Here is a 24,516-nt window from a genome sequence, read left to right on the forward strand (position 1 = left end):
TTTTGCATATCCAATACACTTTCTCGCCAGGACACTTTTCTTTTCCTCTTTTCTTTTCCTCTCGCTCAACGTCTTCAAACACTTTACAAACACTTTACAAACACTTCTCGCAACCCGCCTGTTTTCCACACATCTGCAGGCTAGAACAGTTTCTCTTCGCGATCGCCCGTTCTTCGCTGTGTTTCAAAACCTATTTCTCAACGCACGAGTATTTCAGAAACATGTTTAGCCTCTTCTACATGAGTTTCCACACACACAAAAACACACCCCCCCCCCCCCCCTCTCTCTCTCTCTCTCTCTCTCTCTCTCACACACACACACACACACACACACACACACACACACTCAGAGACCTCCCCTTCCCTCACACACACACCGGCCTTCCACTTCCCCCCCCACCCACCCACACACACACACACACACACACCCACACCCACACCCACACACACACGCACACACACACACACGAGCATCCATTTTCTGATATATATTTGCTACTGCACCCCCCGAGGCCTCCTCCCTTTGATAACCTTGCCCAGTCTACGGCTTACCCACCAGTCTCATCAACCTTCCTGTCTACCGAACGACCTTGCCCATGCGTTAACCTTGCTCCCCAAATTGCTTCTGTGCGCAGCTCCCTCACCAATGTCATTTACCTTTCCCTTCATTATCCTGCCTTGCCCATCACGCCCACATGCATATCCGCTTACCCTACCACCTTTCCCTTCTATGTATGTTCTTTATTTATCTCGCCTTTTATTCTCCTGCCTTACTAACCACTCTCACTAGCATGGTGATTTAATATGTAACCTAACACGAGAAAAATACGTCTTTACATTTATTTCCATGCTTTATCTACCGTTCCATTCCATGCTTTATCTACCGTTCCAACGGCCACCTGACCTTTCGTATCCGTCCAGTCCTGTCATTACTCCCGTGGGAATGTTTTTATTTTATTTATTTCGAAGTAACACCTATATTGCCTGCCTCCCTCCTGCCTTCATCAAGCCAGCTATTCTCATTTTGTCTAGGGTTTTCTCCACAAAATAACACCGACACCGACCTACCTTTCTATTTGTTTCATTAACCTTTATATTTTCCGTCTGTGTCTCATCTGTGCCTGCCTGTGTTCCCTTCTGGCTTCATCAACTATGGTACTCTCATCTTGTCTACGGTTTTCTCCACAAAATAACATCTACATCAACCTACCTTTCTATTTCTTTCATTAACCTCTATATTTACTGTCTGTGTCTCATCTATGCCTACCTATGTTCGCTTCTGGCCTCATCAACCTTGGGATTCTCATCTTGTCTACAGTTTTCTCCACAAAATAACATCCCCAATCCACCTTTCTATTTGTTTCATTAACCTTGGTATTGATGTTTGTCTGTGTTGCACCTTTAGCTACCTACATTCCTCCCTGCTTCACCAATCTTGCTAGTCTCATCTTTTCTACGCTTTTCTCCGCAATATAACACCTGCACCAGCCTACTTTCCCTCTTTGTCTCATCAACTTTGCATTTACCTGTGTTTCACCTTTACCTTTCTACGTTTCCTCCTGCCTCCATCAATATTGCTGGTCTCATCTTGTCTTCGAAACTCTCCACAGTGTAACACCTGCAGCAACCTACCTTCCATACTTTCCTCATCAACCATGCAAACCTCCGCTTGCCTACCGGCCTACATGTCTCCCTGCCCCATCAACCTTCCTATTCTCCTTCTCTGTTTGTCGAATGTGGTTATTCTTCACCCGCTTCCCTTCCTCCTTGCTTCATCAGATTTGCTATTCTCCGCTCGTCTATACATTTCTCCACTCACCAACTTGCCTGTCTCCCAGCTTCATCGACATTGCTATACTCCTCTATATGTCTTATCTGTTTCACCTTCACCAGCCTCCTTCCCTTCTTGCTTACCGCTCGTCTGTCATATGTATTTCTCCACAAAATCACCTCTTCACCAATTCACCCATCGGCAAGCTTCATCAGCATTGCAAGTCTCCTTCGTTTATCTTATGTGTTTCACCTTGACCAGCCTCCCTCTCTCCTTGCTTCAACAGATTTGCTATTTCCGCTCGTCTATGTATTTCTCCACAAAATCACACCTTCACCAATTTACCAATCGCCTTGTTTCATCAGCTTTGCAACTCTCTGTGTGTCTTGCTTCTACTAATTCTTTCGTTCAACCTTTCTATTTCCTCCTACCTGCCTTCCTTTTTCCTCCTACCTGCCTTCCTCTTTCCTCCTACCTGCCTTCCTCTTTCCTCCTACCTGCCTTCCTCTTTCCTCCTACCTGCCTTCCTCTTTCCTCCTACCTGCCTTCCTTTTTCCTCCTACCTACCTCCTATCTCCTACCTACCTACCTGCCTACCTTCTCATTCCTTGGTCCGTCAGTCTTGTGTTGCTTGCCTTGTCTTTGAGTTGTGCCACACACCAACAACCTCACCTGCATCATTGTCTCACTTATTCACCACCTGGGCTTTCTCATCCGCCCACCTGCAGCGCCTCACCTCAGCGCACCATCTGTCCATCCAATGATCCACCCGACAGCTCCCCTTCCAAGCCGGACTCACCACCTGCGTCACCGTTCTCCCCAGGTACTCCATCCCCCGCCTCGCCACCTGCCTCTCACCTGGATATATCAGCTCCAATTTACGGCGCTAATTTTTCCATCATAGGCGTTAATTGCATGTTTTATGACCTCAATGTTTTTTTTTTTTTGTATAGTGTTTCTTTCCTCTTTGTCAATTGTCTTTTATCTTGTGACTCGTTTGCGTTTATAGTTTTATTTTTTATTTTGTTGCGGCCAGTAATTGGTTTTTGGGTTTTCAGTTCACAATTTAGTTAATATTCCGTGCTACATCCTGACCATGTTTTGCACTCACGTTCGGCTTTTTGAGGGACTAATTCCTGGGGCTCCCGTGAAGGCTTGTCTCACCTGTTACACCTGGGAGCGCAGGTGTCAAGGTCCCCTTAACTCTTACCTTTGGGGTGCTGTAATGAATTCCCCCTGCTAATGTTGCTTCGTGTCGCATCAAAACTTCACAGACTTTTTCTTTGCACTCAACGTTCTTCATGATGCTATTTTTCATCTCCTGTCATCTAGTCACGTGTCTGTGTGTTTGTTCGTGTAATTCGTCTTCTCTGTTCTCCGTTGTCTAATTGTTTTTGTCTATTTTTGTTCCTTGGTGAAGTTCGTATGCAAAATTCAACCTCACAGTACGTCTTTCTACTTTAAATGGATACTCTGGCACGTAGTAAGTCATTTATCTGCGTCTAGATGTTTGGATACGTCTGGGTACGTTTTTCTTTGCCATAATTTGCATATTAAATTCACAAGTATTTATCTTCCTTATTTGCATTCCTCTTACTTTCTATTTTATGTCCCTCTTTCCTGCCATGAATTTGATTGCTCCTAGACTAAATAATCCGGTGCAATACTTAATCCTCTATAACGTTGAATTTTTCCTCTCATCAGTAACATTGAAGACACTCGTTACTGTGAAAGTAGATGAACTGGTAATGTAGAATAATCAGTAGTTTTAATAGACAATTTTTCATTCAGCAAAGTGAAAATTAATCCCAGAAGAAGCTTCCGAGAATGCCAGGAAAACAAATTGCCTGGGCAGAGAATTGGAAGACCGCGAGAGAAAAGAAAGGGAAAGATGTTGAAGTGAAAAGCAAATAGGAAGACCGCGAGAGAAAAGAAAAGGAAAGGTGTTGAAGTGAAAAGCAAATTGGAACAGCGCGAGAGAAAAGAAAGGGAAAGGTGTTGAAGTGAAAAGCAAATAGGAAGACCGCGAGAGAAAAAAAGGAAAAGGTGTTGAAGTGAAAAGCAAATTGGAACAGCGGGAGAGAAAAGAAAGGAAAAGGTGTTGAAGTGAAAAGCAAATTGGAACAGCGCGAGAGAAAAGAAAGGGAAAGGTGTTGAAGTGAAAAGCAAATTGGAACAGCGGGAGAGAAAAGAAAAGAAAAGGTGATGAAGTGAAAAGCAAATTGGAACAGCACGAGAGAAAAGAAAGGAAAAGGTGTTGAAGTGAAAAGCAAATAGGAACAGCGGGAGAGAAAAGAAAGGAAAAGGTGTTGAAATGAAAAGCAAATTGGAAGAGGGCGAGAGAAAAGAAAGGAAAAGGTGTTGAAGTGAAAAGCAAATAGGGAGAGCACGAGAGAAAAGAAAGGAAAAGGTGTTGAAGTGAAAAGCAAATTGGAACAGCGGGAGAGAAAAGAAAGGGAAAGGTGTTGAAGTGAAAAGCAAATAGGAAGAGGGCGAGAGAAAAAAGGAAAAGGTGTTGGAAGTGAAAAGCAAATTGGAACAGCGGGAGAGAAAATAAAGGGAAAGGTGTTGAGGTGAAAAGCAAATGAGAAAAACGCGGGAGAAAAGAAGAAAGTGCTCGAGTGGAAAAACAAACCGGCAAAACAACACGCAGGCCCACACATGCACAACAGTAAAGCGAATAAGATAAACTTCGAAAATTTAATCAGAAGGCAGGAAGTGAGAAATGCCTCATAAAAGGGGAGACTCGGGAAGAAAAAAATAATTAATTAAACCCCTTGTGAGGCACCGACTTGCAAGCAGGGAGGAGGAGGCAGAGACAGAGGAAGAGGAGGAGGAGGAGACAGCCACGAGATAGGATAAAAGCGAAGAAAGGAAAGGAAGAGAAAGATGCAGCGATAACGTATAGGTGAGAGAAAGCAAGGAGGAGGAAGAAAGCAAAAATAAAAAGAGGAAGGACGATGAAAGTGCGAAAAAAGCGATGAGGAGATAAGAGCGAAGATTCTTAAAGGGAAGAAAGGTAAGGCTGGACACTTATGAAGATACACGGGAGAAAAAGGAGGAGAGGACAAAAAGGAGAGAATGGAAGCGAGGGAAGAGGAGGAGGAGGAAAAAGAGGAGTTGGCGGAGACGAAAAAGAAGAGAAGGAGGAGGAAGAGAAGCAAGGAAGGAGGAGGAAGAGGAAAAAGAGAAGTTGGAGGATATGAAAAAGAAGAGAAGAGAATGGAGGCGAAGGTGAAAGAGGAGGAGGAGGAAGCAGAAAAAGAAGAATTGGAGGAGGAGAAGGAGAAGGGGAAGAGGTTAGAAAATACAGATAAATTAAAGAAAGAGGTGAAGACGGAAAAGGAAGAACAGGAGGAGGGAGAATAGGTGGAATAGGAGGAGAAAGAGGAGGAGGAGGAGGAGGATAGCCATTAGCGAGGCGAGATTAATATTGCTGAGAGGAAGGACTACTATGTTCTTTTTTATTATTTTTCGTGTCAGGATAATATTTCCTTCAAGAAGTGAGAGAGGGAAAAGAGAAGCAGGAGGCGGGGAAGAAGAAAAAGAGGAAGAAGAAGAAGACGAAGAAGAAGAAGAAGAAGAAGAAGAAGAAGAAGAAGAAGAAGAAGAAGAAGAAGAAGAAGAAAGAGAAAAAAGGTATTGCAAAAGATGAAGATCAAGGTGTCTGGGAAAGAGAATAGGAGAAGGAAAACTAATGGATGATTATAAAACAGGAATTGAGACAAAGAAATGAGAAGAAAATGTTAGAGGCAGCAATTCTAGTGTTCGGAAAGACCAGAGGGAGGCTGCTAACGTTAAAACAATGTATAAAAGAAGTAAAAATCTTGATACACAGGTTAAAAAGAGCAAAATAAGACATGACAAAGAAAGAAATAAGGGAAACATCATAACTTAAACTAATAAAATAACCCACGAAGAATCTGGAAAAAGAAGGACACCAAAATAAGAAAGCAATAGGAAATGATGGCAGAAAGGAAAGGCGCAAGACGAGAAAAGAATAACAGCAAGAATATAAGAGAAAAAATGAATCTTACAAGGTCATCCCCCTCCAAAAAAGAACTTGGAGAAGGCGATTCAAAAAACGAGGAAGAAAAGAGAAGGAAAAAAAAAAATATCGTAGAGCCCCCCTTCTCCCCCTCAAAAAAACAAAAAGAACATGGGATTAGACGATGCAAAACAGGAACGACAAGGGAAAAGAGAGAAAGAAAACAGAAGAGGCAGAAAAGAGAGAGAAAATGGGAGGCAGACGAGGCAGAATAAAGAGGAGCGAGGAAATTTTGGAAGCTCGTAACAACCCTTAAATAAGCGTCCAACATTCGCGGTTCCAGACACGGCCTCGTAACACGCCAGATGGAGCGAGATCACGGGCAGGTCAGGTCATTCAGGAGTCGAGGTCACGGGCAAAAAATGGGAAAGTTAAGACAGTTAGATAGCGGAAAAAGTCACTTGATATGCGTGTGTGTGTGTGGGGTGGGGGGGGGGGTTGTGTTTGTGTGTGTGTGGGGGGGGGGGTCCGTGAGAGAGAGAGAGAGAGAGAGAGAGAGAGAGAGAGAGAGAGAGAGAGAGGCGAGGGTAGAACATAGGAATTTACGATAATATTGATAAACGATCACAACACACACACACACACACACACACACACACACACACACACACACACACACACACACACACACACACACACACACTAATATGGGTTATTCAAAAGCGAATATAGAGAAGATAACACCCGCTTAGCTGAAATCCTATATTAATTCCATCACTCGATAAACAAGGGAACATGCCGGCGGGAAAGGGACGGGAGGGGGAGCGTTGCGGCACTCACTCACCCTACGACGCCGTGTCAAGGGATTGATTCTGAGCTGGTCTAAATGCAGGGTGGCTTGTTGTTGTTGTTGTTGTTGTTGTTGTTGTTGTTGTTGTTGTTCTTGTTCTTGTTCTTTTCTTCTTGTTCTGTTCTTCTTCTTCTTCTTCTTCTTGCTCATCATCATCATCTCCCTTTTATTCTTCTTTCCATTATTATTATTATTATTATTATTATTATTATTATTATTATTATTATTATTTGCGTCATCTTCATCATTATATCCCAACTCATTATTACTATTGCCTATATTATTGCTTATATTATTGCACCGTAAGCCCACCGTCATTCAATCCGCCGCTCACTGCCCGCGCTACGATCGCTATTGATATTAACATCGGCCCCAAACGCTTCATAATGCGGGAAATAACGTCATAAATGGTCGCCAGGTGGAACAGGTGTGTGGCATTCATATGCATTCCACGGGTAATTAATTCCATGTCGCGTCCTGGCTGCTGGGTTCCCTCATTCCAGGACCCAGATTTTGGCAACACACACAATTTTGGAGGGAAAGACTTGCGGCATAAACACTTAGAATACCGGGACCTCGTGTGTGTGTGTGTGTGTGTGTGTGTGTGTGTGTGTGTGTGTGTGTGTGTGTGTGTGTGTGTGTGTACTCTCTTTAAGCGGTATTGCTATCCATCTGCAGGCCGTCGATATTATTGTTTTTGTTGTTGTTGTTGTTGTTGTTGGTGGTGGTGGTAGAGGTGGTGGTGGTGGTGGTGGTAGTGGTTGTGATGTTCCTGTTCTTGTTCTTGTTCTTATTATTTTTCTTGTTCTTGTTCTTCTTGCTCTTGTTGTTGTTGTTGTTGTTGTTGTTGTTCTTCTTCTTCTTCTTTTTGTTCTTCTTCTTCTTCTTCTTCTTCTTCTTCTTCTTCTTCTTCTTCTTCTTCTTCTTCTTCTTCTTCTTCTTCTTCTTCTTCTTTTCCTCCTCCTCCTCCTCCTCCTCCTCCATCCATCCATCCTTCCATCCTGCCTTGTTTCATTTCATTACATATATGCGTCATCTATTATTTTTTTTATTATGCTGTCGATCTCATTCTATTTTTCGGGGAGCGCGGTCGTTCATCAGCCGAGAAATTCCAGCTCGTAATGTATTTGTCTAACGTCGCCGTTTTATTGCCCTTTCGTTTTAATTAATGGAGGACGAAGTAATGCGGTTTTTATCCTTTTATTTTCTTCACTGAGCGGAGAGGATGAATTTTGTCATTTCGTTTATACATTATTTATTTTTTTTTTTTTTTTGGTTTCGCTCGATGGCAACATTTACAACATCATGTGAGGGCTTATATATTTTTTGTTTTTGCGTCTTCTTTGTGTTTTCTGAGTGGTCAGTGTTTTTTTTTTTACGTTTTTGTGTTTGATGGTCTCGGTATTATTATTATTTTTTATATTTATTTTTACGGCACAGAAAACAACTCCAGGGCAACAAAAAAGAAAATGTAGAAAAAAAGCCCTGATCTATTTATTTTTCGAGTTGTTTTTCTTCATTTTTTATACCTATTTTTCTTCTCTATTTTCTCTAATGGTCTTGGTTTTAATTTTAGCTGATTTAATTGTTTTGCATTTTGTTTTTCTGTCAGTGTTTTGCTATTGTTTTCTTCTTTTCTGTCTGCTTGTCTGGGTTTTTATTATTCATTTCATTTATTATTTCTGATTCCGGTTATTAATTTTTGTTTTTCTCAGTTCACTTTTTTTGCGTGTTATTTTTCTTGTTTTTTTGTGTTTTCCATCAGTTTTTCTATGTTTTTTTCTTCTCTGTCTTCTGGTCTGGGTTTTTATTATTCATTTCATTCATTTTTTCTGTTTCCATTTATTAACTTTTGCGTTTTTCTCAGCTCATATTTTTTGCGCGGTATTTTTTTTTCTTGTTTTCTTGTGTTTTCCTTCAGCTTTTCTGTTGTTTTCTTCTATTCTGTCTCTTGGTCTTGGTTTCATTATGTATTTCACTTATTATCATTGGTCCCATCTATTTTTTTTGTGTGTTTTCTCCTCCGTATTTTCTGCGCTGTGTTTCTCCCTTCTTTTTTTCCCCTTTTTCCTATTTCTTTCATCTTTTCAGCGTCGCGTTCGTAGTTGCTGCAAAGTCAAGTCGAGTGCGAAATTCTGCAGAGAGCGAGAGAGAAGCGGCGCCGGTGACTCCTGACCTTCCTTTTTTTCTTGTGTCTCTCATTTTCCTTTTTATTTTTTGAGGACGAAGGCACGCGCCGAAAAAAAAAAATATATACATCCGTGGGCGAAAATTGCTGGAAATGAAAAAAAAAAAGAAAAAAAGAAAAATAAAGGCGAGAGTTGAAAGCCGTGTTTTTCATTTATGTATATATGCTTTTTTTTAGGGTTATTTCGGCCGCCCCTCAAAAGTATATGACGTGAGGGCCGAGTACGCAAAAAAGAAAAAGAAAAAAGAAAGAAAAAAAGGTACGACGTGAACTTTTTTTCGTCCTTGTGTGTGTGTGTGTGTGTGTGTGTGTGTGTGTGTGTGTATACAGGTCAGAGTTATACCTTTAATATATGGATTGTTTTTTCTCGTTTTCTTTTCAATTCCGTTTTCTTTATTTTTTTCTCTGGTTTGGAAGGCTGTGTGGGAATGAAAAAAAAGAGAGAGAGAGAGAGAGAGAGAGAGAGAGAGAGAGAGAGAGAGAGAGAGAGAGTCAGTCATATAGAAATTCAAGCCACACGGTCCATATAAGCAGGAAATATATTACGTTCTGCCTCAATAAAACAAACAAAACAAAAAAAAAGATAAATCAAAATAACAATAAACCGGGGCACCGAATCTCTCCCCTGAGCGAATACTGAGCGAAAATAAATGCCTTTGAAGCGAATACTGAAGGAACTTATTGGCCTAATATAGACCTTTAAAATGCGTTGAGGCCGATCTCACTCGCTTAAGGCGTGGTTGGGAAAGAAGAAAAATCTGGTGTGGAGTTCAGTTCCATCCCGAGAGAGAGAGAGGGTGAGGGAGACGGAGAGAGGGAGAGACGGAGGAGGATGAAGATGAGGGAAGAGGAAAGTGAGAGGAAGAGGGAGAAGAAGAGAGTAAAATATGAGAAAAGTGAACTGGAAAAAAAAAAGACCCCAAAAACATAAGAACGGGAAGAGACGTGTCAGAGAGAGAGAGAGAGAGGGAGAGGGGGAGAGGGAGAGAGGGAGAGAGTCTATTACCGGAAATTGCTGATTGGACTTAGCCGGGCAAAAGGAAATGCAGATGCCGAAGTGAATTGAGCAAAGTACTGAGAAAACTTTGCCCCGAGTCTGTTTGCCTCTGTCTAGCGTCTCATCGTATCGTTTTTGAACCCCTTTATTTAATACTGAATCCCCAACATGTATTTCACCCTTTGCTTATCATTTTGTTTTGCTCGGGTCATATTTTAAAACATTTCGCAGCTCAGGCACACATAATTGACAAGGCCTTCGTAGTAGTTTGGGGCATTTCCAGGGGTACTTTTATGACCCTGGTGGTGGCAGATTAACCCTTCTGTACCATGAACCTAAAATACCACTCATCAGAACCCGACTGGTCTAATTTTTTGGCCTTAGGAAATGATTGATGTGTGAGCCGAAAGCGTTTAACAATACCGACCATCATCTTATCGAATCCTTTTTAACACTCTTTAATACTGACTCCCCAACATTTATTATCATTTTGTTTTACGCGGACATCATGTAATCGTATGTTTTTGACATCTTCTTTTAATTACTGCCTCTCCAACATATATTTCACTCTTTGCCTATCATTTTTTTTTTGCCCGGACATCATTTGGATTTTAATTATCGAGTCTTCTATTTTTTGTTGTAATTTTGCGTGTCAATTAAATTTCCTGATTCGTTTATCCTAATTAACTTTTAACTGATAACGTTTTTGGGGTACACTCATTACCTTTTATTCATTTGCCTAACGTTTTTTTTTTATATACCTAACGTTTCTTATATTAGTCTACGTGTTTTTGTTATGATTTTGCGTGTTAATCAAGTTTCCTGCTTCCTTATTACCTTTTATACCTTTGCCTAACGTTTTTTTATATAGCTAACGTTTCCTATATTTACTCGACGTTTTTTTTGTTATATTTTTGCGTGTTAATTAAGTTTCCTGCTCCGTTTACCCTAATTAACTTTTTGCTGATAACGTTTTTTGGGGTACACTCATTACCTAATTTGCCTAACGTTTTTTTTTATATGGCTAACGTCTCCTATATTTACTCGACGTTTTTTTTGTTATATTTTTGCGTGTTAATTAAGTTTCCTGCTCCGTTTACCCTAATTAACTTTTTGCTGATAACGTTCTCCGGGTACACTTATTAGGTTTTATGATTTTTCTTGTTTTTATCTGCAAGTTTCGTTTATTTACCTCACGTTTCCCCTCTACCTTAAGTTTTATTATTTTTAGCTTAAATTTCACTCCTTTACCTTACATGTCATCATTTTAACCTTACCTTTCGTTCATTTACAAAGTTTCGTTCATTTACTTTACGTTTCATTCGTTTACTCTAAGTTTTATTATTTTTAGAGCTTGTGTTTCTCTCCTTTACCCTACGTTTCATAATTTTTACCTTAAGTTTCATTCATTTACGTTGAGAATCACCAGTTTTACCTCAAGTTTCATTCATTTATCTTCCTTTGCATTTAGTTACCTATGTTTCACTCCTTTACTTAACGTTTATTTACTTACTTTACGTTTCATTCATTTATTTTACGTATGTTTCATTTGTTCACCTTACGAATCAATTATATATCTTCCGTTTTATTAATTTATTTTACGTTTCACTCCTCTGCCTTCCCTTACACTTCGTTCCTTTTACCTCACGTTTTAGTTAATTTACCTCAAGTTTCAAGTTTTACAAAAGTTTCATTCTATTTACCTAACTTTCTATTCCTTTACCTTGCTCTTCATTCATTTATCTAAAACTTCATATTTTCCTAAGTTCATTCATCAACGTTTTCTGTATATACTCATTAGCTAAATCCCAGTAATTGTCTTTTTGGCGGAACTCTGAATGAGTTTTTTTCTTTATCATTCAACTTCTATTCTTGCGACAGTGGCTAATTGCAACTCATTGTTTTGCTCGTGTTCGTATTGGAAAAAAAAAAAAATGTTTGGATGTGAATGAGCAAGACTTACATTTGTTTTTGCTTTTTCGTTCAGAATTTCACACCTTTTCTCTTTTACATGGAGGGATGTTGCTGGAAGGAGGAGGAGGAGGAGGATAGCTACGGAAGAGAAAAGGAGTGTGAGGAGAACGAGTAAGAGGAGGCGGTGGAGTTGAGGCAATGATCGGATGAGTGGGAAGGAGGTAACATGAGAAAAGGAGAGAGAAGGAGAGGAGGTAGAGTGGTATGGGGAGGGAAGGAGGAAAACAGGAGGGAGAGAGAGGGTGGAATGTGGGAAGAGGAAGGAGGAAAGGAGGAGAGAGAGAAGAGGGAGAGAGGGAGGAAAGGAGAGGAAGGAGGCAAGTGTGGTGGTCAGGTATCAGGTGTAGGAAATTAAAGGTCTATTTTGAAGCCCTGACGGTGTAGATGACCTTGTTTTTCGCGGCAAACTTTTTCTTTTATCCCCAATCCCCCCTTCTCTCTCTCTCTCTCTCTCTCTCTCTCTCTCTCTCTCTCTCTCTCTCTCTCTCTCTCTCTTCACTTGTTTTTTTCCTCTCTCCTCCACTTAGAGAAAGATTATGACTGCGTAAGTGGAGTGTAGGAGATGAGGAACATAAAAGTGGAAATTGAACTTGATGAGAAATCAGAAGGAGGAGGAGGAGGAAGAGGAGGAGGAGGAGGAGGAGGAGGAATTTATAACCCACACAGGAACGTTGAAGAGTGATAATGGCCTTCCTCCTCTCGTTCATCTTCTTTCCTTTATTCCTTCATCTCCGTTTATCTCCTCCGACACACAAACACATCTTCTTCCCCTCGCGTTGCTTTCCCTCATCGTCTTCTGTTTATGGCGTTGTTCTGTGTTTCTCCGGCCATTATTCTTTTTCCTCATCTTCCTCTCCTCGTCCTCCTCCTCCTCCTCTGCTCCTTCCTTCATCCCCCGTTTCGCTTGCCTTCACGCTGATTTCATTTCTTTCATTCTGGTTCTTCTTCTTCTCATGTTTGTTTATTTTATTGCCTGTGATGTTTTTTTAAGATGTTTCGTCTTTGTTTCCTTTTTTTATTATCCTATCTTGCCTGACGTCATTATTTTTCATTATTTTCTTCATCATCATTATTCATATTAATGTCCTCTTTTTCTTCTTTTTGTCTTCCTCCTTTTGTTTTTATTGTTCTTTTTGTTCTTGTTTTTGGTCTTCTTCGTCTTGTTGCTCATGTTCTTTTCTACCTCTTTTTCTTCTCATTTTATTTTCCCTCCTCCTCTTCATTTCCTCCCGATCCTCCAACTCCTGTTCCTTCTATTTCTTCTCGTGTTATTGCTTCTCCTCCTCCTCCTCCTCCTCCTCCTCCTGCTCCTCCTCCACCTCCTTCTCTTTCCACTCCTATTTACCTTCCTTAATTTTTTCCTCTTAACCTCCTGGATTCAAAATTGCTTTCATTATTTTTACGTTTCAGTAAACTTCCAGAAGTCTTTTAGAAGCAGATGCGTGTTTTTTCAATTTGTATGAATGTATATGTATGTATGTATGTATGTATGTATCTATGTATATTGTATCTACTGTTCTGTGTGTGTGTGTGTGTGTGTGTGTGTGTGTGTGTGTAGTAGAACGGTGGCTTTTTTCTTAAAGGTTATCAGGTTGTTGGCCCCACCTCGTTAATGGCGCGGATAGCATTTATTTATAGCGGCGTCCTGATCTCTTTTGTTAGGTTCAGGCTGCCACATGGAGCTCCTCTTGATCCTCTTGAGAGCTTCGCCGGTGTTAGGGCTGATAGACGGTCATCAGGCCAGCAGGTGGGTGTTTTGAGGTCACTCGGCAATGGTTGAAAATTGTTAGTTGGTTGCGTAGTGTGTGTGTGTGTGTTTGTGTGTGTGTGTGTGTGTGTGTGTGTGTGTGTGTGTTTGTGTGTGTGTGTGTGTGTGTGTGTGTGTGTGTGTGTGTGTGTGTGTGTGTGTGTGCTTGCGCCTGTGTTTTTACCACGCACATAAATATTCTTATTGGTGGATATTTATGGATGGCTCGTGAAAATGCGTGTGTGTGTGTGTGTGTGTGTGTGTGTGTGTGTGTGTGTGTGTGTGTGTGTGTGTGTGTGTGTGTGTGCGTCCGTGTGTGCATGTAACGGACACGGACACTAACGACACACCTAAACAAGCGTCCAAAACGAGGTAGTTACGCCCACGTGTCGCGGAGTAGGAGGAGGAGGAGATGATAATAATGGGTGGGGTTAAAGAGGAGAAGGAGGAGGAGGAGGAAGAGGAGGAGGAGGAAGAGGAGGTGGACGAAAACGAAGAGGAGAGGGAGGAGGAGGAGGAGGAAGAGGAAGAGGAAGATAAGGAGGGAAGGTGACTAAGGAAAGACGAGAATGAGGATGAGGCGGGGAAGGAAACACGAGGTAATAGCAACGAGGACAGAAGGAGGAGGAGGAGGAAGAGGAGGAGGAGGACGAGACAGCCAGGAGGAGGAGAAAGAGGGTCGGAGGAGGAGGAGGAGGAGGGCTTCATGGGCTTGGAGAGGGCGGACTAGATGGTCGGGATGGCCGTTCATACCCACCCGAGGTACCTTTTTTCCCTCAGAATGGTCAGGACGTGGTCTTATGGCCCATGTCTGGTGCTTCACGCCTCCCGAAGCGGCCGAAGAGGGGGGGGTTCGGGGCTATTTACTGTCGTAGGTGTTATTGTAGAGGCGCCGCAGAGGAAGGGTGAAAGGTGAGAGCTCAGGAAGGGTGTGAGAGTCCTTGTGTAAGAGAAGGGAAGCGTTGGTGTTGGTTAGGATGGTGTTATGGTGTTGAACGTGGTGGTTTTGTTGGCGTGTTGAAGCGACTGGTGAGTCTTGGCGTGGCTGGCTGGGGTCATGTTGGTGTGCTGGTGGTGGTGTAAAACGTTATTGCATTACTGGTGGTGGTGGTGGTGGTGGTGGTGTTGCGAGGGCGTTGGGTGTTGTGTGTATATGTGGGAGAACGCTTATCCTCTGTGGTTGTGGTGTTATGAGCGTATGTGTATGTGTGTGTGTGTGTGTGTCTGTGTGTGTGTGTGTGTGTGTATATATATAAGAAGGGCGATGGTGGTGTGTATGTGTATGTGTGTGTTGGTCGTGGGAGTTGTTATTGTGTCCGTGATGACCATTTGAGAACGTTAAGAAAAGTGGTCTGTTTGTGAAGAAGTTTTGATGAGCGCCATGGCGGTGTGGGCAGATGGTAATGGTGGTGGTGGTAGTGTAAGGGGTAAAGAAGGCCAGTGGGATTAACTTTGTTTATGTGTTATTCGTGTGTCAAGAAAATAAAAAAGTAGCGTGTGTGTGGAAGCCTTTTTTTCAGTTGTGTTGCGAGGTGTGTGTGTGTGTGTGTGTGTGTGTGTGTGTGTGTGTGTGTGTGTGTGTGTGTGTGTGTGTGTTCGGTGTGGAGAGAGATGGGATGGGGGCTTATGTTTCCCTGTTGTGGTGAGTGTCTGTGTGTGTGTTGTGGTGTGTTTGTGGCATGGGACCTTTCCTATTAAAGTGCTGGTGGTGGGGGTGTTTTTGCTGTAGTGAAAGTGTTGTGGAGGCATTGTGGTAGTGGAATTAGGTAGAAGTGGTGGTGGTGGTCGGTAGAATAGTGAAAGGGGAGTCATGTATCAGGGTTGAAGTGTAATGGGATGCGTGTGTGTGGGTGGGGGGGGGGGTGAGGGGCTTAGGTTAGTGGGCATATGTATTGGAGGTGAAGTGGGATGGGGCTTTATTGTGACAGGTAATATTCCATGGTGGTATTAATGGAACGATAGCTGTGGTGTGTATGCATGTGTGTGTGTGTGCGTGTGCGTGTGCGTGTATGTGTTTGCCAGCGCCGTTGTGGTTAATGCGGTGGACATTTTTGTAGTGGGAACTGTATAAACCCTGCATTATGATGGATATTAGCGCTGTGAATGCAAATAATATGGAAAGCGCAAGGGATCCAGTGGCCCAGAAACAACAAAGCGAGGAGCAAAATATATGTCACCAGGAAAAAAAAAAAAAATACTGAAGATCATGTTTCAATTTGCTTTAGCGGTGGGTCGTAAATAAGGCTTTGTAGAGATAAGAATATATTTGTGTGGTGGTCTTACGAGCTTATAGAAGTGCGTTTGGACAGTGAAGGGAAGTGGTGGTGATGATGACCGTTATGAAATTGGTGGTGATGGGGTGGTGGTGGTGGTGAAGGTTTTGGTGATGAAGGGGCATCTTGTGGTGGTGTTGTAATGGTAACGTGGTGGTGGTGGAGGTGGTGGTCCTGAAAGTAGTGGTGATGAAGGGGAGTCTTGTGGTGGTGAATGTTTGGTGGTGGTGTTGTAGTTAAAATGAAGCTAGAGGTGGTGTGTGTCGTGGTGAAGGTGGTGGTACAGGGATGGTAGTGGTGGTAATGGTGGCGGTGGTGAAGGCTCGTGGTGGTGTTGGTAGTGGTGGTGATGGTAGTGGCCAAAGTGCACGCATTGTCATCTGAGGAAAAAAGGAAAGGAAAAAAGTAAAAAAAAAGGACTATGAAAAGTTTCGTGATGGTGGTGATGGTGATGATGGTAGTGGTGGTGATGGTCGTAATCCTGCACGCATTGTCATCTGAGGAAAAAAAAGGAAAGGAAAAAGAAGTAAAAAAAAAGGACAATATGAAAAGTTTCGCGATGGTGGTGATGGTGGTGATGGTAGTGGTGGTGATGGTCGCAATCCTGCACGCATTGTCATCTCAAGGGTAAAAAATGAGCGGAGAAAAAGCGTCCAAAATAAGAACAATAAGGAAAGTTTCGCTATAACAATGACACTACTATTTGCGTGCTTAAAGTTGTGATATTAAAGTGGAGTCGTGGCGGGGCGGCGCGGCACGGGGGATGCATGAGTCAAGCGGTTTTCCTAAGGTTTGTTAAATATTTTGTGCACCTGAGCGAATTATTAATGAGGGAGGGAACGCGCCAGGTGATGAGGCGCTGGCACAGGTTAATTGGTGTCTTTTTTTGTTTTTCCTTGGTTGTTTTTGCTTCCTTTGCTGTGGAAAAACGAAAAAACAAAGAGAAATCGAAAGTACCCAGTTTGATTCTAAATTTAATTGGTGGTACTTTCCTTTCCTTTCTCTTCTTTCCTTTCTCTTTCCTTTCTCTTCTTTTCTTTCCTTTCCTTTCCTTTCCTTTCCTTTCCTTTCCTTTCCTTCTCTTTCCTTTCTCTTCTTTCCTTTCTCTTTCCTTTCTGTTCTTTCCTTTCTCTTTCCTTTTCATTCTTTCCTTTCCTTTCCTTTCTCATTTTTCCTTTCCTTCTCTTTACTTTCTCCTTCCTTTCTCTTCTCTCCTTTCTTTTCTCTTTTCAGTTCTTAGGTGTGACGAAATCTATCAGTAAAGGTGTTCATATTTTCTAGCACAGGTTAATTGCTTTCTTTTTTGTTCTCAGCTATTTTCTTTTGCCCTTGAGGTGCTTCCTGTGCTGTAAAAAAACGAAAAAAAAAAACCCGAAATAATAATAGAAAGTACACAATCTGAAGCTGGATATAATTGGTAATGCGATTCTTTTCTGCATTCGGTTCTTACGAATGACGAAAGACCATTGTAAAAAAATTTGTTAATACAGGTTTCCGCTTTTCCGTTTTATGTTTTCGTGTTTTTCTTGTTGGTGAAAGTGAATTTATTGCGGTGTGTGAAAAAAAAAGTGCTCCGAGTTTGTCCTGATATTAAAGCATAAAATGGTGGTGTTGTATGACGGTATTCTGTTCGTGTGTGTGTGTGTGTGTGTGTGTGTGTGTGTGTGTGCGTGTGTGTGTGTGTGTGTGTGTGCGTTTGGTGACACTGAAACGGTTAAACATTTTTGTAATCCTCTTGGTCTAGAGAACTCAAAAAAAAAAAAAAAAAAAAAGAACCGTGTTTGCTTAATCTTGTTACGGCTACTCTTTTTTTGTGTGTTACGCGTAGGAGACGTGTCCGTGGGGAGGCATTTTCCGGCTCTTTTTATTGCTTGTTTTGGTCCTGTTAAAAATTCTGCCACGGAGGCCTAAAGTTGTGTGTTTTTCTTGGTGTTTTTTTTTTGTGCCTCGTGTTTTATTTATAAGTACCGCTGCTGTGCGTGTGTGTATGTGTGTGTTTGTGTTTTGTATCTCTATGTGTGTGTGTATGGGTGAGTGTTTGTGATTATGTGTGTTTGTATATGTGTATCTGTGTATATGTACGTGTGGGATTCTGCTAGAGTTCAATATTGGTCACAAACAAACTCACTTCCATCACCATATATATATTTTTTTTTTATTAAACTTGCAGACATTTTTTTCATGTTCAGTAAAAAAAATAAATCACACGACCGACCTCGACAGCATTTACACTGGCCCGCTTTTTGTTTGGGCAGCTCAATATTCGTAATGTTCCAGAGGTCGCCAACCGTTGTTTCCATACCGTTGTTAACTTGCCCTTCTGACATGACCGGCTTCCTATGTATCTATCTATCTATCTCTGTGTATGCCTGTCTCTATATCCTTGCATGCCGTTCTATCTATTTTGCTATTCGTGTATTTCTCTCTCTCTCTCTCTCTCTCTCTCTCTCTCTCTCTCTCTCTCTCTCTCTCTCGTTTTATATATCTGGTTACCCTTACTTTTTCCTATCTGTCTTTATCTGCTGTCTGTATCTATCTATCATGTTCCCCGTATTTTTTTCCGTCCATCTATCTATGTTTTTGTATGTCTATCTATTTGGTTTTCCGTGTATTTTTTTCCTATCCAATCATCTCTATATTTCTCTATCTATTATCTATCCAGTTGCCCGTGTTTTTCATATCTATCTATCTATATCCTTTGTGTTGTTCTTTCTATCTAGCTCCCCGTGTGTTTTTTCCTCTTATCCACCTCCAATAATTTTCCCCTCAAATCGCTTGCAACTTTCTATCCAGTTTGGCGCCGTATAACCTGCATCGCCGCGCTGTAATTCAATCAGAGGCTCAATTTCCCCTCCAAAGCCACTTGTCATGATTACCTTTACACTGCTTGTACCTCCGGGCACCTGGCGGCGGTAAACTAGGTCAGCGTTACGGCATACTCAGCCCTGTGCCCCGACTTAATAGCCCATCACCCAAGATTACCTCAAATTCACGTGAAGAGGAGATTAGCCGAGGGGGGAAAGAGCATGTTTAATCTATATTGCATGTTCTTTATCTTATGCCTTTATTCCGGGGGTGTTACATTCGGTGTGTTTTAGGAGGAATGCGATTTATATTCTCGCGGTTTAAGGTTAGCGAAGAGAATGAGGATGTGCATTGTGGTAAGGCTTTTTTTTTTCTTTCCTTCTTGCTTTACCGATTAGATTTGAAGTTTTTGATCTTATGCCTTTATTTCGGATTCACGTTCGATAGTTTTAAGAAGAATCCGGTTTTTATTTTCACGGTTTAAGGTTTATTGAAGAGATTGAGGACACGTGCAATGTGGGAACGCTTCTTTTTACTCTTATTTTACGGTTTAGCTTTGAAATTATTACTTCCACCTGTGAATACTAAAGACTAGGTTGAGGGCTCCGATCCTATATAAAGTAACTGTGAGAAGGATCCAGGGTTCCTTCTCCTCTGCGGTCCGTGTTGTTTTTGCGCGGCCGATCGAAGACGGATTAATTCAAGAACGAAGCGGATTGAATAGGATTTGCCGACTCGAAGACTGTGAAAACTCGTCCCAAAGAGTTTATGCCGGAAGGTTTTTCCCTCTAATTTTTTTTACTCGTGGTTTTATTTTTATCTTCTTCGTTGCAGTATCTTCATCTTTACCACCACTATCAGTTATGTTGACGTTACTACTACTACTACTACTACTACTACTGCTACTACTACTACTTATACTAACAGTTTCCCATTTCACACCCATCAGAATACTAACCAACCAACACTCACATCATCCATTATTTTCAACAGACACACACACAACAGATAAAAAACTCGTGACCTTTCATACTTTTTTACATGTCAGCTGCAAAACAAACAATTATAATCAAGCTGAAAGTGTTTGGCGAATGATTACGTGAGACTGACACAAACAATTCAGTCGATCGCCCGGATGCACGTAGGTCCTAGTTTCGCAAAAGCCCGCCAGGTGTCTCTGTTTGCGCGAATGTTTACCTTGAGATTATCTTGTTAGCGCGCGAGTCGGTGGAAGGAGAGAAGAGTGGATTGAGGATGCGGCAGGAGAAGGAGAAGGAGGAGGATGAGGAGGAGGAGGTGGAGGATGAGAAAGACCAGACGGAGTAGGCGGTAAGACGAGGAGGGAAGGCGAGGAGGAGGAAGAGGAGGAGGAGGAGGAAGAGGAAGCCAAAGAAAACGAGGAGCAAGGAGAGTAATTGGAAGAGGAAAGGCGCCGGAGAGAGGAAAAATATTGTTGAATTTGTCAAAAAAAGGCGTAGAGGAGGCCTGGCGGCGCCTAGGGATAATGAATCAGTCTTTTTGGCGGAAGGGAAGGGGGAGAAGGAAAAGACGAGGGCCGGGAATAAAAGAGGTTCGGGGATGGATATTATGTGTACGCAGGAAAAGATAAAAGAGAAGCGAAGTTGAGAGATCTTTAGCTTGAGTTTGGGTTAGGATTAGGAAGGCAGAACGAGGAAGAGAAAAATGAGGAGGAGGAAAAGGAGCATGAGGAGGAGAAGGAGAAAAAAAAAGAAAAAGAAGAATATGAAAGGAGAAGAAAAAGTGATTCAAATTTTTAGAAGGGAAGGGAAAAAAGTATAATTACGTTAATAGTTATGCTAGCGACTTTTTTTTCCACTCCACTTGAATTACATCATCATTATTATATAAACTTCACCTTCCCTCCCCTTACCTCACCTCCTCTTATCTCACCTCACTTCACCTCATCTCACCTCACCTAACTTAACATAACCTCACGTAATCTAACCTGACCTGACCGGACCTGACCTAACCAAACCTCCCCTCTCCTTCCTGTTTTCTTAGGTTCACGGTATAGAAGAAGGGTCAAGCTACCACCAGGGCCATGAAACTACTCCTGGAAATGTCCAAAACCCCTATGAAAGCCTTGGCATATGTTTGAACTCGGGCGACGAAATGTTTTAAAATACGACACTAAGTTCTTCTCCCGAGGCCTCATGTCCGCTTAAAATTCCCCACCGCTACCACCTGGCCCCCTCACCCCCACGTTAAGGACGTCTCGTATATATGTAATTCATGGGAGGATAAAGAATCGGTCAGGAAGGCGAACGAGAGAGTAAAGCAAAACGGCAACCAGGAAAATGAGAAGGACTAGGATGAGGATGAGGAAAGGGGGAAGGAGGAAGAGGAGAAGGTGTGGGGAGGAGGAGGAGGAGGAGGAGCGGATGAAAAATCGTCTAAAAATTATAGCATATTAATGAGAGGAAGAGGATATGAAAGAAATCGCGTGGAAAAGGAGACTTTGGAAGGAGAGGAGAAGAGATGAAGGGACGTAAGAAGTGAGGAAAGGAAGGAAGGAAGGAAGGAAGGAACGAGGGCAGAGAAAAACAAAGAACGAAAAAAAAAGAAACCAGGAGAGAAAGAAGTTATGAAAGAAGTGAGAAGTGAGGGAAGGAGGAAAGGAAGGAAGGAAGGAAGGAAGGAACGAGGGCAGAGAAAAACAAAGAACGAAATAAAGATTAAAAGAAACCACGAGAGAAAGAAGTTATGAAAGAAGGAAGGAAGGAAGGAAAGAAGGAAGGGAGGGAGTGAGGAACTAAAGAAGGGTATGGAAAAAAAAAACACGTGAAAAAAATACAAAATGAAAGGGTGAATTAAATAGAAATGAGGAATGAACAAATGAAATAATCGAATAGAATATAATTGTATTAATATAAGGATAAAGAGAAACAACAGAGAGATAATGGCACGAAGGAAAGAGTTGAAAAAAAAGTGTAAAAGGAAGATGCGAAAGTGAAAAGAAACGAAGTAGCAAAAATGACGAAAGGCAAGAAAAATATGAAGAAATAAAAGAGAATAAAGGGAAACAGGAAGGAGGGAAAACAGGAGGAGAGGGAAGGATAACGAAAAAAATGGAAGGAAAACAAGAAAAACAGTATACCCGAAGATCTTTGATATTCATTGACAAAGCAAGAAAAAAGAGCAAAGCGGATTGAAAGGAAAGAGATGAAGAAAGACAGAAAGCAAGAAAGAAGAAAATGAGAGAAAGAGAAAAAAATAAAAAATGGAGGAGAGTATCAAGGAAAGAAAGAGAAGCAGAGGAGAGAGGATGAGATAAAAGATTGATAGAGAAAATCCGAAAGAAGAAATATAAAAAGGTAAAAATAAAAGCAAGAAAGAAAGAAAGAAAAAGAAAGATGGAGGAGAAAGGATGAGAGAAAAGATTAAGAGAGGAACCCGAAGACCTTTTGATATTGTTCTCTTGCGGAGGGGAAGAAAACGAAATAAAAGTGATGCAGGAAGAGGAAAGGACACAAAACCAGCACGGAGGAAGAAAAGAAAAAAAGGAAATCATGAAAGATATGACGTAAGAAGAAGGAGAGAGAGATGAGAAGGAAGTGAAAGGATAGGAAATGAAAGGCCAAGGGAAGAAAAACGAAAAAGAAGAGAGAAACAGAGAAGGAAAGAAGGGAGGAAGAGAAGAGAGAAAGAAGGGAGGAACCGAAACCCTTGAACACTTATTGATATAGACATCTTGGTGATAAAAAGAAAACAAATCAAACAATAGAAAACCTGGAAGAAAAAAATGGAAAACGTCAACAAAAGAAAAGTGGAACGAAGGGAGGAGAGAAAGAAAACCGAGAAGAGGAGGAGGAGGAAAAGAAGAGTCGAAGAAAATATGGAACGAAGGGAGGAGAGGAAAAAGACCGAGAAGAGGAGGAGGAAAAGAAGAGTCGAGGAAAATATGGAACGAAGGAAGGAGAGGAAGAAGACCGAGAAGTGGAAGAGGAAAAGAAGAGGCGAAGAAAATATGGAACGAAGGGAGGAGAGGAAGAAGACCGAGAAGAGGAGGAGGAAAAGAAGAGGCGAAGAAAATATTGGACGAAGAGAGGAGAGGAAGAAAACCGAGAAGAGGATGAAGAGGAAAAGAAGAGGCGAGGAAAATATGGAACGGAGGGAGGAGAGGAAGCAGGCCCCGAGAAGAGGAGGAGGAAAAGAAGAGGCGAGGAAAATATGGAACGAAGGAAGGAGAGGAAGAAGACCAAGAAGAGGATGAAGAGGAAAAGAAGAGGCGAGGAAAATATGGAACGAAGGAAGGAGAGGAAGAAGACCAAGAAGAGGATGAAGAGGAAAAGAAGAGGCGAGGAAAATATGGAGCGAAGGAAGGAGAGGAAAAAGACCGAGAAGAGGATGAAGAGGAAAAGAAGAGGCGAGGAAAATCACAATATCTCGTACTTACTAATATAATCGTCTCGGCTTGAGTTTCTGGAGAATATAAAAGAAGAAAATGACAACACCAGTACAGAAAAATAAAAGGGAAAACAAGGGAGGAGAGGAGGAAGGAAAAAAAGCAGAGAGAAAAAGGAAAACAGACACTACCCTTACTAATATAATCATCTGAGTATCTTGAGAACATCGAAGAAGAGAAAAAAATAACACCTCTAAGAAATAAAGAAAAAAAAAACGACGGGAGGAAAGAACTGTGCGAAAATAAGAGGAAGAGAAGAGAAACAAGTAAAAACAATCCTCGGGGCGAAAAGAAGAATATAATGAGTCAGTAAAACGAAAAACAAACCTTATAACATCTCAATACTCACTAATATAATCATCTTGTCCCGGGTATCTCGAAAGCACTTCCGCCTTCATGTCTTCTTCGGGGGCAGATGACAGGATGCTGTTCTGAAGGGCTCTCGTGTGTAGGGGGGAGCGTGGCAGCCTCTCTCCACCAAACCCACTCCCCTCCCCACCCAGCACTACCCCCAACACCACCACCACGAGCACCACCACACCGCGAACACCGCCTCCACCACCACCACCAACCACCATCACAGCCCCACCAGCTTGCGCCGTCCAAGAACCCAACCGCATGTATAAAACTTATCTCTCATTGACCATCCTCTTCCGCCTTTGGCCTAAGCGTCGACTTCGTTTCCAGAGTCGCGTCTCTGCGTGAAATTGATGAAGCCTTCGACATATGGGCTTAAAATCGGTACTTCGGGGTTACTTTTTCCGTATTTTGCACCGTTGGCCTCATTCTGTGTTAAGGTCATCACTGGGGAGGTCACGAGGTCAAGGGTTCACAGATCAGGGGAGCGACATGACGGGTCTCGAATGGATGGCAAGGGAGAGAGGAGGGCAGGGAGAGTGAGCATCGGGTTGGGGCGCGGCGCGAGTCTCACCCTCACGGTAGTCAAAGCGGTACTGAGCTTGAGACCTCACCTCTACCACCGGCGACCACCACCACCACCACCACTACCACCTCCACCTTTACAGTGCTTTTCATCACCACCGTCACCTCCGCCCCCGTGCACCTAAACCTGGTTCGCATCGCTGTCTGTACCACCACCACCACCACCACCACCATCAGCACTCCTACCTAAATTAAATGACCTCTATCATTTTCATCAAGATTAAGGACTTATTTCATAGCTCCCGTGACACAAATGCACCAGTACACACACACACACACACACACACACACACACACACACACAGACACACACACGTACACTTGCATACACTTACACACACACACATGCATACTGACATATATACATACATATACATACACATGCATACATAAATACGTACATGCATTCACAGGATGACAATAATATACTAGTCGTGGCAGAACACACACACACACACACACACACACACACACACACACACACACACACACACACACACACACACACACACACACACACACACACACACACACACACACACACACACACACACAC

The 24,516-nt window shown here is 42.1% G+C and overlaps 1 protein-coding gene across 1 annotated transcript in view; it reads right to left on the minus strand.

Moving 5' to 3' along the window:
• Positions 1-24,118, minus strand: part of LOC126985691 (nephrin-like) — a 105,820-nt gene extending 81,702 nt beyond the window's left edge. The window contains exon 1 of the mRNA XM_050840848.1: positions 23,368-24,118. Coding sequence (XP_050696805.1) covers positions 23,368-23,638 — 271 coding nt within the window. The 5' untranslated portion in view covers positions 23,639-24,118. The remainder of the gene's footprint in view (positions 1-23,367) is intronic.
• Positions 24,119-24,516: the final 398 nt, after the last annotated feature.

This window comes from Eriocheir sinensis, chromosome 5, assembly GCF_024679095.1.
Source record: "Eriocheir sinensis breed Jianghai 21 chromosome 5, ASM2467909v1, whole genome shotgun sequence".
Classification (NCBI taxonomy): domain Eukaryota; kingdom Metazoa; phylum Arthropoda; class Malacostraca; order Decapoda; family Varunidae; genus Eriocheir; species Eriocheir sinensis.